Source organism: Bombina bombina, chromosome 5, assembly GCF_027579735.1.
Source record: "Bombina bombina isolate aBomBom1 chromosome 5, aBomBom1.pri, whole genome shotgun sequence".
NCBI classification, from domain to species: domain Eukaryota; kingdom Metazoa; phylum Chordata; class Amphibia; order Anura; family Bombinatoridae; genus Bombina; species Bombina bombina.
Genome location: NC_069503.1, coordinates 735,309,925 through 735,327,298, shown reverse-complemented (window position 1 = coordinate 735,327,298; position 17,374 = coordinate 735,309,925). Strand labels below are relative to the sequence as shown.

The 17,374-nt window shown below is 33.5% G+C and overlaps 1 protein-coding gene across 1 annotated transcript; it reads right to left on the bottom strand.

Moving 5' to 3' along the window:
* Nucleotides 1–2,091: 2,091 nt before the first annotated feature.
* Nucleotides 2,092–5,119, bottom strand: ID4 (inhibitor of DNA binding 4). Its single transcript, XM_053714789.1, has 3 exons — nt 4,472–5,119; nt 3,477–3,536; nt 2,092–2,661 (listed from the first exon to the last, which is right to left on the bottom strand). Exons 1-2 carry the CDS (start codon nt 4,820–4,822, stop codon nt 3,489–3,491), a joined length of 399 nt encoding a protein of 132 aa, XP_053570764.1. The 5' UTR covers nt 4,823–5,119; the 3' UTR covers nt 2,092–2,661; nt 3,477–3,488.
* Between the last annotated feature and the right edge of the window lie 12,255 nt (nt 5,120–17,374).

Below are 17,374 nucleotides of genomic sequence, written 5' to 3'. Positions count from 1 at the left end.
CTGGAACACTACATGTCAGGAAATAGTGCTGCCATCTAGTGCTCATGCAAATGGATTACATTCTTACAAACTGCTGCTCCAGACACGTGCACTCTCCTGAGATTATGTTATAGCTTTTCAACAAAAGATAGAGAAAGACTACAATTTGACAATAGAAGTAAATTAGAAAGGTGTTTAACCTCTTAAGGACATATGATTGAATTTTTCTGTCATAAAAAAATTGAGCAAACTGAAAGCTGTGTCCTTAAAGGGTTAAAATGGCTTCCTCTATCTAAAAAGTGAAAGAAAAATGTTGGGTGTCATGTCCCTTTAACCTTGATGTTTTTAACTAGGGCTTGGCTTTAAAATTTAGTATTAAGGAAGGAAAATGTTCATATACTTTTTTTACAATTATATTTATAATATTACAAATATAAAATAAACACTTCAAACTAGGATTATATAAAGCATTTATGATACAAATTGTGGCCACAATGCAGCAAAAGACCATCAAATCCAAGATACAGCATTTATCATATTTGTTATTATGGAATTTTTACCTTGTTATAGAATATTACTGATGCTCTCTTTCACCTTAAAGGGAAATTGAAATGATACTCAAACATTTTATTTGTTATTTCTAAATGAGAATATTTCAAATGTATTACAGAAGTGTTTGTTGCTTTTTGTTTTTTTGTTTTGTTTTGTTTGTTTTTTAATAAAAGCTTTAACTAATCCCTTCTGTACGAAAATAAATAAATAAATGCTAAACTCATGCTCTTTCAAAAAAAGATATAGAAAGAAAAATGATGTGATATGTCCCTTTAAAAACCTTAGGTATTATAACAGTACAATGTGATCACTGCCTTATACATCTGGATTATATTTAGATTTACTATAATAAAAGATACATTCTAAAACCCAAGTCTAAACTGTTTCTTGTCTGTTTTCCTATTCTGTTTTGCCTCCTACCTATATATATAAGTAGGAGGCATATATATATAATGTGAAGCCCTTTAAATACAGTTTCCCCTTGTTGCCTTTTATTTCAGTTTTGTTAAGACAGCTCTCTGAAAAGTTAGTTGTAAAACAAATTGGCAAAGTGTGTCATTATACCAAGATTAATACTTATAGTTAGGTCTACAAATAAGACATAAAGACAAATCTGAGACAAGTACAAATGTATTTAATACTCATGTGTAAAAATACATATGAGATTACAGCAGTAAATTTTACCTTACATGATTGCAGAAAAAAAAATTAACCCCAATTAAACATTTGTAATTTTTGTTTCTAGATTTCCATGGCACATAATGTTTCCCCATCCATAGATGGAAAACAGTAGTAATAATAATTTCAAACATTTATCATTTTTTAATGCAGCATTTTACTCCTTTGGTTTCTCAAGATGATCTGTTTTGTTTTGTTTTTTCTATATAGAACCAACTGACAGAAAAAAAATGCAGTGATTTTGTTACTATTTCCATATAAATGATAAAAACAGCTTTAAAACAAATTAAATGAATGAGGAGGGTCCAAACATTACATATATATATATATATATATATATATATATATATTATATATATATATTTTATATATATATATTTATATTATATATATATATATGTGTGTGTGTGATAATGTATCTGTATTTTTAATTTAAAAAATAGGATATTTAAAATTTAAACCAATTGAATTGAGCATTTTTCTATAGCCAGAACACCATTTTTATTCACATATTAATTCTATTTTATCCTAGAGCCACATGGATGGATATTGGTTAGATAAACCACACTTCCCCCACATTCATTAAATTTGATTAAAAATACACTTTTGCTCTTATGAACTATGAGCTCTCTACAAGGTGTTTCTATTATCTTCCCATTTCTGTACATGAAGCTGCACTTTGGGGAAGTAATGAGATTTTGTATATTAGGCTGCAAGAGACAAGAACTTGTCAAATTAAAACATACCATGCAATCATGCAGAGACATTCATTTTGGAAACAGGTTAGTGGAAAATCAAAATTAATGTTCACAGAGCTCCTGAATAAATTGCAAATTGTATCCTTATCAGAATTAAACCCCAGAGGATTAAAAAACACACACATTCATATTTACACAAAATATTTAATTAAAAATACTTCATAATTACAGTAGTCTATTAAAGCGTATACTTTTATGACTTACACTTATAGAACATCTCTATATACAGTATGAAATGTCACTCTTTTTTCTATACAATATGTAACATTCCTGCAGGGAGCAGAAAATTCCCTGAACTGATAAAATCATCTATTTTAAACAATAGATGTAAAAAAAATATCTACAATGCTCTGGTATATTAGTAAAGCTTCAAAATTCAGTTCTTCATTTTACAGCATATTTTTTTTTTTTAATATATTTTTACTATCCAAATCCTCCCTCTTCATCAGTTCAAATGTCCACAATTAATATAAAATTCACCTCTGTGGTGCAAAATGAATGAGAAAAAAAAGACAGTGTTAAGTGGCATGAGCGTGCACAAACATTAAAGGAATATGGTCTTGTGGATGCGATGTGAGGCTTGGATTTTTCCCCTCTTGTCTTGGTGACTGTTTTTTCATTCCCCTCCCTTATTCTCTATTTTTTCTCTCTCTTTCTCTCTGCTCTTCTGGCTCGGGATTTGCCTGCTGCACACCTGTGGAAGAGGAATGAATAGAGGGGGTGTGTGAACCATTCTGCTCCAGACTGACTGGCGCCACCAACAAAACACAAGACATGCTTGATCAACAACCCAAAACAAACCGGGTCAAACTACAAGCACAACTCCCAAGCCAGCCCAAGCATAGGAACGCAGCTGCACAGGACTGCTCACACAGTGGTGGGGTAATCCTCAACCCCCCCCCCCCCAACATAAACCATATGCAAAACTGCCTCTCATAGAATGTATCCTGCCATAGAATGGATTAGTGCTGGAGATACAATGTGTGCCAGAATTTACTCTATACAGTTATATATTAATGCATTATCAATTAACCACTGGGAAAGAATTCTGGACAATGGAGACAATCATTACAGATATAAATCACCCTGATCTCTAGAAAGCAGGGTGTTGGTCTGTGATTTTTTTTTTCCTTTTGTGAATGGTGCGAGATAGTATCTATGAATTTATGTAAATATATACTGTATATATATACTACTACTACTACTAATAGTAATAATAATAATTTTATTCAAAGTACTACTGAAGAATGAATAAAATAAAAATGTATGTTTAAAATATGTAATGCATTTAAAAAATCTAATTAAAAAATCCAACTCTTATATGTAATAGTTTTTTGCAGAAAACACAGATTTGGTTAATAATGCTGCGTTGGATGTATATAAGTAATTAGTCTTGCAGGCATTGTATAAATAATAATAATAATAATAATAATAATAATAATAATAATAATAATAATATTCAAAGGAAAGCACAAATTTGGCCAATTGTCATGTTTAAATAAGACTCACCTTACACACAGTTTAACGACATAATATGCTGTCTCCTTGTTTGTTCACAACTGAGGCTGCCTGCAAAATACAAAATAATAAAAAGTTCAAGAAAGGTGAATCAGCCTTTTTGCAGCAATAGTGAAGCCTTTGGTGCTTTGCTCACACACGGAGCACTGCTGCAGGGGCAGAGACAAGTCACACTCCAGTGATCAGAATAAAGACACAAAGACAGATCACCATCAGCCTGCCTGCTCCTAATTAAAACCCTGACATGCTCAAGTTCTGGGCAATTGGCCTGTGCCAAATGACAACACACAGTTATTTAGCTGGAATGAGAAAAGGGTGCATAGGACCCTTATCTTTCACTTGTTTAGTAAAAGGGCATCTGGAAAAAAAAATTGTAAGTGAATACATACAGAGCCTGGTTGCAACACATTGCAAAGCAAAGAACAGGGGATGTGTAAACAACAGACAGCTGGTTTCCACTCTCATTATGAAGACAACCACTGCTTTCTGTTGCAAGAGGAAATTACAAGAGTGCCCAGAATAAAGAACAAAACCGGCCATCTGTGGTTAAAATAAAATAAAAATCTGCTTTCTTTATCTCTATTCTGGTATCCAGCTGGTATTCTGCTACTTCCAGTTAAGTGGATAAGTCCTCTTTTTCCTGCACACCATAAGTCACAGCTGTCAATATACCCTGTAGTATTGTAGCGTTACATGCATGTTTAATTTAATATGTTAGCATTATATATAGCATGTACACTACTTAAAAACATGTTGGTTACATTAAATGACCACCAACTGATAATAAATTAACAAGAAGTCTCTCTGGATTGTGTCTATTAAAAAAATAATAATAATTTATACAGTCAATAAGCTGTTCACCAATAAAATACCACCAAATCTACTGTATTTATTCCCATTATCTCCTACTATGAGCTATAGCAGCCAGTGGTAACATTCCCCATAGAAGCTGCGGTGATACCTGGGTATGAGCATGCGGTACTTACCGGATCAGCATTGAGATCTGTCAATGGAGTCCTGGCAGGTGGCTGTTGTCTGAGCAGCACAGGGTGGGTGTCCAAGGCCAGCTGGAGGTCCAGTATATAGTCAATAACATGCTGTAGGATCTCCACTTTGCTGACTTTCTTGTTGGGAGGGATGGTGGGTACCAGCCTCTTCAGCCGGCTGTAGCAATCATTCATATCGTATTGTAGGCACAGGGAGTCCTCTTCTTCCATCTTGTAGCGAGCTACACCAAGGCTGTGCTCAGACAGGCAATGCAGTGCCAGCTCCCCGCATACACCGGCCGGTACCGAGCTTTTCCGACTCTGTGGACGGACTGGGCTCACTGCTTTCATTGCACAAAACAAATGGCAGGTTCGTGTGTATAGGTTCTGCACCAGATATCTACCCCGCAGCCTTCCAGCCGCAGATATAGAGCATGCAAATAGAAATCCAATCAGGACTAAAGAAAAAAAAAAGATCTTCTTTTATACAATTGGATACAAAAGAATTGGTCTTTCAAATGCAATTCCTTCACCGGTGTAGCTGTTTAGCATAAAAGTTATTATACCGTGCTAATCTGGCACTGACAGGCAGGAAGATGTGCAGACAGTTGTTGCCTCTATATCTGTGTATCCCGTCACCTTCTCTAATGCTTCTGCTCTGCAGCTCCCAGCCAGCTCAGTGCTCTTATTTATGCCAGCAAGGGAGGGGGATAGGGGAGGGAGGAGATAAGGCAGGGAGGGGAGAACTGGAGGGAGCATGTGCAGGAACTGCTTGAGATTCTCAGGAACTTTTATCTTCAGATAACTTTCCTAAATTCAGTGAACACGTTCTGATGTGTATATAACTTATAACCCATAGCTTATGTGTATCTACACCCTGTATATTCTGTTAATACAAATAAAATAGTGCAAACCAGCATATAGCAGACATTCATGCTTGTACCTGCACCTGCCAGCTGCTCAATTGGACAGCTCAGAAACTCTTAGGTAAACACACAAAACAAATACTAATATTTACGAAATAAGACAAAAAAAAAAGGTAATAAGGTACTGAAGAAAGAGGTGTGATCAATATACCAGTCACTATTTAATGTCTTGGTCACAAAAAAAATCAATTAAAGCAAATAGTTTTTACAAATATATGTTATTTAAATTGGACAGTGCGATAGTAAACTTAAAGAAACACTAAGACTTCCCAACATATGGATTAATCAGGATAATTTAATAGAAATATTAATAATCCAATATCTATAATATAAATAAAGTACCTAGCAGGTGTAATCATCGTTACTCTTACTCAGATTACTTGGCTGCATAACACTTAACAAAAACAAAATAAATAAAAAGAAAGTTGGGCAATTTTAGGGGTGTTAATCACCTGAGTAAAATAAATTATATAAACAGGGGGGATCAGTGCTTATGTTTTCTGACAGCTCTGCATGCTCTTTTTACTAAACATTTATAGTGCATAGCTTTGATATTCGCCTAAAACGGTCAGTAATGTGGATCATTTTACTATTCTCATATATGAGATCAGCATTGGGAAAATTGTTTCAAACATGCAGTGATGGTTTTGTAGCTAATGATAAAGAGCCACACGTATCAGGTCTATTATCTTATACTATCGTGCAATAAATGTATCACAGGTCTATTATCTTATATTATCGTGCATTACATGTATAACAGGTCTATTATCTTATACTATCGTGCAAGAAATGTATCACAGGTCTATTATCTTATACTATCGTGCAATAAATGTATCACAGGTCTATTATCTTATACTATCGTGCAATAAATGTATCACAGGTCTATTATCTTATACTATCGTGCAAGAAATGCATCACAGGTCTATTATCTTATACTATCGTGCAATAAATGTATCACAGGTCTATTATCTTATACTATCGTGCAATAAATGTATCACAGGTCTATTATCTTATACTATCGTGCAATAAATGTATCACAGGTCTATTATCTTATACTATCGTGCAATAAATGTATCACAGGTCTATTATCTTATACTATTGTGCATTACATGTATAACAGGTCTATTATCTTATACTATTGTGCATTACATGTATAACAGGTCTATTATCTTATACTATTGTGCATTACATGTATAACAGGTCTATTATCTTATACTATCGTGCAAGAAATGTATCACAGGTCTATTATCTTATACTATCGTGCAATAAATGTATCACAGGTCTATTATCTTATATTATCGAGCAATAAATGTATCACAGGTCTATTATCTTATTCTATCGTGCAATAAATGTATCACAGGTCTGAGGTCTATAATCTTATACTATCGTGCAATAAAGGTATAACAGGTCTATTATCTTATACTATCGTGCAATAAATTTATCACAGGTGTATTATCTTATACTATTGTACATTACATGTATCACAGGTCTATTATCTTATACTATCGTGCAAGAAATGTATCACAGGTCTATTATCTTATACTATTGTGCATTACATGTATAACAGGTCTATTATCTTATACTATCGTGCAATAAATGTATCACAGGTCTATTATCTTATACTATCGTGCAATAAATGTATCACAGGTCTATTATCTTATACTATCGTGCAATAAATGTATCACAGGTCTATTATCTTATACTATCGTGCAATAAATGTATCACAGGTCTATTATCTTATACTATCGTGCAATAAATGTATCACAGGTCTATTATCTTATACTATCGTGCAAGAAATGTATCACAGGTCTATTATCTTATACTATCGTGCAATAAATGTATCACAGGTCTATTATCTTATACTATCGTGCAATAAATGTATCACAGGTCTATTATCTTATACTATTGTGCATTACATGTATAACAGGTCTATTATCTTATACTATCGTGCAAGAAATGTATCACAGGTCTATTATCTTATACTATTGTGCATTACATGTATAACAGGTCTATTATCTTATACTATCGTGCAATAAATGTATCACAGGTCTAATATATTATACTATCGTGCAATAAATGTATCACAGGTCTATTATCTTATACTATTGTGCATTACATGTATAACAGGTCTATTAACTTATATTATCAAGCAATAAATGTATCACAGGTCTATTATCTTATACTATCGTGCAAGAAATGTATCACAGGTCTATTATCTTAAACTATCGTGCAATAAATGTATCACAGGTCTATTATCTTATATTATCGTGCCATAAATGTATCACAGGTCTATTAACTTATATTATCGAGCAATAAATGTATCACAGGTCTATTATCTTATTCTATCGTGCAATAAATGTATCACAGGTCTATTATGTTATACTATAGTGCAATAAATGTATCACAGGTCTATTATCTTATACTATCATGGAAATAAATGTATCCCAGCAGGTACATAACACAAAATATACTGCATCATGTTGTTTAATTGTATTGGAAAAAGATTTGTGCAAAATTATTTTACATTAGTTATTAAAAATGGCAATATAGTAATTAAAATGTTTGCTTCTTGTTAACTTGTTAATTTCTCTGTTTTCAGGTAATTAAAATTAACTAACAAAATTACCCAGGTGCTCTATTACACATTAGAAAACGTTAGATGTGTACCTCTTAAAGATAAATAAATGCTTTATAATTCCTGTCTATTTAATCTCTCTGCTGTCTGTAAATCTATCTAATCTTACCCATATCTCTATCTATCTATCTATCTATCTATCTATCTATCTATCTATCTATCAATCACCTTACTATAATCTATCTATCATATATCTATATCTATCTATCTATCTATCTATTTATCTATCTATCTATCTATCTATCTATCTCACTCTCTCTGTCTGTCGTCTGTCTTATATATCTAATCTATCTATCTATCTATCTATCTATTTATCTATGTATCTATCTTTCTATCTATCTATCTATCATCTATCTATCTATCTATCTATCTATCTATCTATCTATCTGTCTGTCTGTCTGTCTGTCTGTCTGTCTATCTATTCTATCTATCTATCTATCTATCTATCTATCTATCTATCTAGTCTATCTATCTATCTATCTATCTATCTATCTATCTGTCTATCATCTATCTATTATCTATCTATCTGTCCATCTGTCTTTATCTAATATATTTATCAATCAATCAATCAATCTATCTATCTCTCTGTCCGTCCATCTGTCTTTATCTATCTAATCTATCATCTATCTATCTATCTATCATCTATCTATCTATCTATCTATCTATCTATCTATCTATCTATCTATCTATCTATCTATCTATCTGTCTTTATCTATCTATCTATCTATCTCTAATCTATCATCTATCTATCTATCTATCTATCTATCTATTATCTATCTAATCTATCATCTATCTATCTATCATCTATCATCTATCATCTATCATCTATCTATCTATCTATCTATCTATCTATCTCTGTCTGTCTTTCTCTATAAAATGTATCTATCATCTATCATCTATCTATCTATCATCTATCGATCTATCTATCTATCTATCTATCTATCTATCTTATATAATCTATCTATCTATCTATCTATCATCTATCTATCTATCTATCTATCTATCTATCATCATCTATCTATCATCTATCTATCTATCTATCTATCTATCATCTATCTATCTATCTATCTATCTATCTATCATCTCTCTGTCTGTCTTTATCTATCATCTATCTATCTATTATCATCTATTTATCTATCATCTATCTATTTTCTATCATCTTTCCATCATCTATCTATCTATCTATCTATCTATCTATCGATCTGTCTGTCGTGTCTGTATATATATCATCTATCTATATCTATCTATCTATCTATCATCTATCTATCTATCTATCTATCTATCTATCTATCTATCTATCTATTTATCTATTTATTCTAGTATTTATATATCTTTATTGCCCATTCTCATTACTACAGACCACCACATACACAATTATGTATTTTCAATACTATGATACTTATTTAGGAAACAAAAAACAGCGGTCATATCATGCAGCAAGCCCTGGTTTATATTCAGGCTGTCTAACACTCTATCATTAACAAGAAGACACCAGGAGCAGCAACCAATGTAATCTGCACTAGACTAATAAGAAGGCATAGCGACAAGGACCTGTCAAGACGGCAACTTCGAAACCCTGACAATAGACTATCTGCCCATAAAATAACTATTGTATATCCACGTAAAATAGTACCAGTTAAGCTTTGTGGGTTACTCAACTAGGAAAACCATGTTGCTTACAAGTTGGAAATCTAATGTACTGAAAGAAAGGTCAGCACCTTCTCCCCTCCTATCTCCCGGAACATGGACCCAGCCAATAAGCTGTACTTGATTTTACTCATTTCACCCTGTGGAGGGTCCTCAGACTGAAATGAAAGCAGAGACCTCACAGCATCATTACAAGCAGCATCGCAATCACAATGATGAGTATGGGGGTAAAGCAAGTATGGGGAATTATATGAATTCAAATACTGTGTCCTGGTTTTCACAAGCTGCATTATTATTTGCTTTTAAGCCAGGCACTAAATAGCTGTAAGATTGTTTCATATGCAGTATAAGATTAAAATAATGTTGAAATACATTAATAAATATAGATAGAAAAAAAACAATTCTGCCATCTAAATGTAAAGTATAGAATATCATTTTCATCTGCATTCTGTGCAGAGGTGACGAATTCCAGAAGGCTGAGATTGTCTTTATTTTGTACATTTGCAACCTTTGCAGTTATTTAAAAACTTGTTTTTCATTGCATATTAATATGTAATAGGGAGCAAAATTAAAGGGGAGGAATTTAAGGATTATGCATAGTGATGCTCAGTATCCTAGTTTGTCTTCAGGAAGCATTGTATACTGTGATGTTGTGACTTAGCTTTAGATTTTTACTTGTTTTTATTAAAATGTTCTATATTTGAATAAAACATTTTTGTGCAAATCAATTGCTACTATATATTCATTCTATACCTTTCATATTATGTTTGTTTAAATGTATATAGGTTAAATATAAGAATGGTTACATATATGGATGATGTGTTTATAAATGATGTGTGCATATATTAACATACACATTTTCTAGTGCTGTTTTAAACCCATTACATTTTAGAACCGTGTATCATCTCATTCTACTTAGTATACTGATAGTTCTAAATAAAGATTCTTAAATACGTGTAGGAAAGGGGATCAATCAGTTGTTACATATACTAATTGCATGCTATACTCTATTCTTTGCAAGCACAGGTGTATTTCTATTGCAGGGGTATTCATTTCATTTAGAATAAATAGCAATTTCCATTTCTACAAACGAATAGAAAAAAAGTTATAGGAATAATGTATATTAAATTAGACACTGTAAGTAAATGGGATAGTCTATTTCATGGAACAAAATAAATCTACACTCCCAGACATTGTCGTCCTTTCAATATATAACATATTATTGAGTAAAAATAATTCTTGTTTGTTTGTAATATCATTTGCTTAGGGATCTGTCATCTTGATTGTGCTTTGCCAGTATGCATATACAAATAATATATTTTATTTTCAAAAGTGAAAATAATTTCTGCAGCAGTATAGGCAGGTATACACATTCACACCTTATAATAATATAGATTTTGACTCAAGGGTTGATGCACGTTATATCTAGAGATTAAGTTGCACATAACTGTATTATATGAGTACCTAACATTTATTATAAAATAGATGAAAAAATAATTAGTAATAATTAAAAGCAGGTACTCTATTTTTTTTCACTGACTATCCACTCAATGACACAGTCAAGAGATATGTTCTTGTGTTAGAATCTTGGTATAGTTATAATAAAATACTATTTGTTATGATTTAATATTGAGAATCGTGACAAAGAAAATAGGAATTATCTTTAAAAACGAAGCTTTCTTACAACATGAAAGAATTGAGAATTCTATCCATACTGTTAGTAGTAAAGAAGACAGTGTACAAAAAACTCAGCCAATTGCCAATGGTTTATCAATTACACAATGTTAAACTTCAAAGCAACTGTGTGTCAAGCAATGTGGCAATGAACAACATATGGAGGGAGATGGTAATTCTAGGTTTAAATAAACGAAAAGAAAATGTATTGTCAAAAACATAAAAATGAGCTTTAGTTCAAATGTAAATATATTCAAGAGGAATTTTAATCTACATATGTTACATAATTACAGAAAATGGGAATAAAAGTGTGTGTGTGTGTGTAGTGACAAGCATGTGTGTGTGTATGTATGTGTGTGTGTGTATATGTATGTGTGTGTGTATGTATGTGTGTGTGTGTATATGTATGTGTGTGTGTGCATATGTATGTGTGTGTGTGTGTAGTGAATTTTATGTGTGTGTATGTAAGCGTGCATATGTGTGTGTGTGTGTCGTGACAAGTATGTGTGTGTGTGTAAGTATGTGTGTGTATATGTGTGTGTACTGAAGTGTGTGTGCATATGTATGTGTGTATATATGTTTATATATGTGTGTAGTGAAGTGTGTGTGTATATGTAAGCGTGTATATATGTTTGTATATGTGTGTAGTGAAGTGTGTGTGTATATGTATGCGTGTATATATGTGTGTATATGTGTGTAGTGAAGTGTGTGTGTATATGTAAGCGTGTATATATGTTTGTATATGTGTGTATATGTGTGTAGTGAAGTGTGTGTGTATATGTATGCGTGTATATATGTGTGTATATGTGTGTAGTGAAGTGTGTGTGTATATGTATGCGTGTATATATGTGTGTATATGTGTGTAGTGAAGTGTGTGTGTATATGTAAGCGTGTATATATGTGTGTATATGTGTGTAGTGAAGTGTGTGTGTACATGTATGCGTGTATATATGTGTGTATATGTGTGTAGTGAAGTGTGTGTGTACATGTATGCGTGTATATATGTGTGTATATGTGTGTAGTGAAGTGTGTGTGTATATGTAAGCGTGTATATATGTGTGTATATGTGTGTAGTGAAGTGTGTGTGTACATGTATGCGTGTATATATGTGTGTATATGTGTGTAGTGAAGTGTGTGTGTGTATGTATCTTTTAAAAGAAATGCATGTATGCTTATTTAAAATGTCAGAAGTACCACTGTATATGTAAATTAGTAGTAATATTCCAGTAAAGCATTTCGAAAATAAAAGACTCCGTGTCACTGCATGCTGTGTGTTGTTCTGTATAAAGGGTAGAAATCCCTACATCATAGGCAAGCAATCTATCTCCTGGCTTTTAGTGACAAATATAAATCACCTGAGTCTCGCTTGGTGGTTTATAAATGTCACCGGAGTCCCTATAATAAATTATAGCTTTTAATGTACAGTTGGATGCACTTCACTTCATGTGACATATCCTGTGCACTTCATCCTTTGTTTGCTGTGAAGGGTTTGGAGCACACTGAAAAGAAAAAAAAAAGTTTATTATTTCAAACATATTTATGTTTTAAACACAGGAAAAAAAACACATAGACAGCAAACTTACTAAGATAGAGTTTGTTCTCCTGGTCTATAATTTAATGGTTTTGCTTCTTTTATGATGAACATATATTCTTTTCCCCACAGGCATCCATTTCCCAGAGTCAATTCTATCATTTATTCATGAGGGCATGTCTCAAGTACAAGGTAGCATTACAGGCTGGCTTGACAGTACCTCCATACACATGAGCAGCATTCATAATTTATGACATTTTCTATGGCTGCGATGGCTGTATAAACTTGAGGTCAGATGGCTGGGGGGGAAAAGCAAGCATGCCATTATTTCAGATGAGACAAAAATAGATTTAGAAATTAATGGGTGCAAAAATAATTTTAAAAATCTATATTCACAAGATGCTATGGCCTATATAAATCTTCTGCCACAGTCAACCCCCCTCCTCTCTGCTCCCCGCCAACCTCTTTCTAAATTTCCCTTAATCGTTCTACAAAATGTTGTCAGGGCAGGTTAATGATTGACCTCTGAGAAGTGCACATGCCATTCACGGTTTCCTAGCAGATATGGAGCTGGTAGAGGAAAGCAGAAAATAGGATTTAACTCCTGCTTTAACAAGGAGAGTTGAAAATCGAGTTTCTCAGGGCATCTCTTCTCCACCCCATGTCCTCCCCCAATTGACAAGCTTTCTCTCATTTATCAAGCAAATTTACAACAATTAGAGGAGGCAGTCCTCTAGTTGTGACTAATGTGCTCTAGTGGCATTCGGGTTTCTTGTGCTGCTCAGGGTAACTGCTTGTGTTATTCAAATACACCAATTGTAAGGAAAAAGGCAGACAAATTGCCAACCTGAATGTCAAAGTAGGACTAAAGCCTGTGAGATCTGGACAGAATGTAACGTACTAAACCAAGGGAAATATAAAGATCACTTTGTAAGGTTGTTTCTTGCTAGTTTGCTTCTTGGGCACCTAACAAGGATTTTTTTTTTGTTTATTTCTTTCAAGGTTTCCTAGCAGCAATGAGGATAAAAAGTGTTATACCGGACTAAACACAAAAACAGAAAAAAATGTAGTACTTTAGGGGGAAACATCCACTGTAATAAGCTGTTTTTTTAATAGCTCTCCGGAACAAACAGCCATGCATTTGTCCCTGAGAAAATGTTCCTCGTTTAAATTCATTTGAATATCTTTTACATATTGCTTATTATGTTTGTTAGTTTTTTTTCATTTACATGACATTGCACTTAATGTGATCCATATTTTTTTAGAGAACTGAGAAGACTCAAGTGACTATGGACATGATTTGTCTCCAAAATAGATATTGATTGCTTACAGATAGGGAATGAACTCAAATATTTTTTTTTTCTCTGCTGTTGTAAGAGATGATCAATAGTTCTCCCACAATTGAGAAACATTAGGACTCTGTCCAACTTCACAGAAAGGCAAAGCCCTGCGAGCAAATATAAGATGTTAAATGGAAAGAAAGGTTCACTTTGCTACCGAACAGTAGGTATTTTTTATTTATTGACAACCAATATGATAAAATGGACTCTGAGGAGCAGGGTTTTATTACCCAAGTCAACCACATTGTCACTTTCTTCTATCAACACAACACTAGCTTCCTTTGCAATATATCCCTTATTAGGTTTTCTAAGCTCCCTTTGACAGATGTGGCCACCTCCTAGAGCTGAAAACTGCTAACCCTTTTTACAGAACTATTGCTCAAACTCTCAGTCGTTTAGCATATTCTTCTGTGGTACTTCTTCTCTTCACAATATTTGTTTTTATGGGTAGTACCTCAGGGGCTAGACCAGTGATCAGTGCCCTTGAACATTACACCTTTTCATTATATAAATACAATTATATTGGTTTTAATTCCATCCCTATGCCAATATAACCCAGAACTCTCATCTTCTACCTCATCCAAAACAGCTTATCTGGCATATGATTTCCAAATCTGTCCATGATCTCCCACAGAAGGGGAAAATTGTTTCATAGTGCAATTAACAATTTGTGTTCCCCATTAACAGAACAGCAATTCAATAGTGTGAGTGGATGTAAAGATGCACTATATGAGCCAGATGCAGTTGTGGTTGCACCCACTGGACTTTTCACAGTGGTGTAACTATGCATCAGCTGTGATCCAAGTTAGGCCACTTCATGTGAGTTTGCAACTAACCTCAAATCCACTTGTCAAATGCAGACATCTTTTAGTGCTCAGGGACATAACAGTTTACTAAAAATGATATTGAAAGAGTATTGCTTTTTAACTGTGCCATTAAAATGCACTTACTATATTAAAAAATGAAGCTCCTTTATATGGAAAGTTCTTGAAAGTTTATAATTGTGTCCTCTCCAATAGCAGCCCTCCAGGAAAGGCAGTGCCTACTAAAAGTAATAAGGCCAATCATATAAATTTAGCTCATTAAAAATGAGTATATGTATTAGACTTTGGCACTGGAGTCAAGCTATCAGACACTGTTTTGGAGCTATCAGACAGGTTTAAAACAGTAGTCAAGTTATCAGACACTTATTTGTTAGTACTTTCTTAAGACTATTAAAGGCTGTACCATACATATATGCTAATAAGAATTGTTTTAATGAATACCACAAGCATTTTTGTTATAAATGTCACTCAAATGTAAAAAAAAAAGTCATATTCCAGCATTTCTCTAAGCGTTAAAAACAAAATTCCCCATTGTGCCACTACATTTTCACCACAGCTAGTTCAAACAATGACCCCACTAAGATATCACAAAGTATGGAAACTTTTTAGTGTGGAATTTTAAAAATATAGGGCCCCAAACGTCCCTAAAATTGCAAAAATCATCACTTTCAAGCAATTTTACTTAGGGATAAAAGCAAAATCTCCCATTGTGCCACTACATTTTCACCACAGCTAGCTCACACAATGACCCCTCTACGATATCATAAATTTTGGAGAGTTTTTACTGTGGAATTTTAAAAATATTGGGCCCCAAATGTCCCTCAAATTGCAAAAATAGTCACTTTCCAAATATTTCACTTTGGGATAAAAAAGAAATCTCCCATTGTTCCACTAAAATTTCACCACAGCTAGCTCACACAATGACCCCTCTACGGTATCACTAAGTTTGGACCATTTTTACTGTGGAATTTTAAAAATATTGGGCCCCAAATGTCCCTTGAATTTCATAAATCGGCCCTTTTCAGCAAATTCACTTAGGAATAAAAAAGAAATCTCCCATTGTTCCACTAAAATTTCACCACAGCTAGCTCACACAATGACCCCTCTACGATATCACAAAGTTTGGAGACTTTTTACTGTGGAATTTAAAAATATTGGGACCCATATGTCCCTCGAATTGCATAAATAGGCCCTTTTCAGCAAATTAACTTAGGAATAAAAAAGATATCTCCCATTGTGCCACTAAAATTTCACCACAGCTAGCTCACACAATGACCCCTTTACGGTATCACTAAGTTTGGTCCATTTTTACTATGCAATTTTAAAAATATTGGGCCCCAAATGTCCCTCAAATTGCAAAAATAGGCACTTTCCAAAAATTTCACTTTGGGATAAAAAAGAAATCTCCCATTGTGCCACTAAATTTCCACCACAGCTAGCTCACACAATGACCCCTCTACGATATCACACATTTTGGAGAGTTTTTACTGTGGAATTTTAAAAATATTGGGCCCCAAATGTCCCTTGAATTTCATAAATCGGCCCTTTTCAGCAAATTCACTTTGGAATAAAAAAGAAATCTCCCATTGTTCCACTAAAATTTCACCACAGCTAGCTTACAAATTTTAGTGGAACAATGGGAGATTTCTTTTTTATTTTTAAGTGAATTTGCTGAAAAGGGCCGATTTATGCAATTCGAGGGAAATTTATTGCACAGTAAAAATGGTCCAAACTTAGTGATACCGTGAGGGGTCATTATTTGAGCTAGCTGTGGTGAAATTTTAGTGCCACAATGGGAAATTTCTTTTTTATTCCTAAGTTAATTTGCTGAAAAGGGCCTATTTATGCAATTCGAGGGACATATGGGTCCCAATATTTTTAAAATTCCACAGTAAAAAGTCTCCAAACTTTGTGATATCGTAGAGGGGTCATTGTGTGAGCTAGCTGTGGTGAAATTTTAGTGGAACAATGGGAGATTTCTTTTTTATTCCTAAGTGAATTTGCTGAAAAGGGCCAATTTATGCAATTCGAGGGAAATTTGGAGCCCAATATTTTTAAAATTCCACAGTAAAAAGTCTCCAAACTTTGTGATATCGTAGAGGTGTCGTTGTGTGAGCTAGCTGTGGTGAAATTTTAGTGGAACAATGGGAGATTTCTTTTTTATTCCTAAGTGAATTTGCTGAAAAGGGCTGATTTATGAAATTCAAGGGACATTTGGGGCCCAATATTTTTAAAATTCCACAGTAAAAATGGTCCAAACCTTAGTGATGCCTTAGAGGGGTCATTGTGTGAGCTAGCTGTGGTGAAATTTTAGTGGAACAATGGG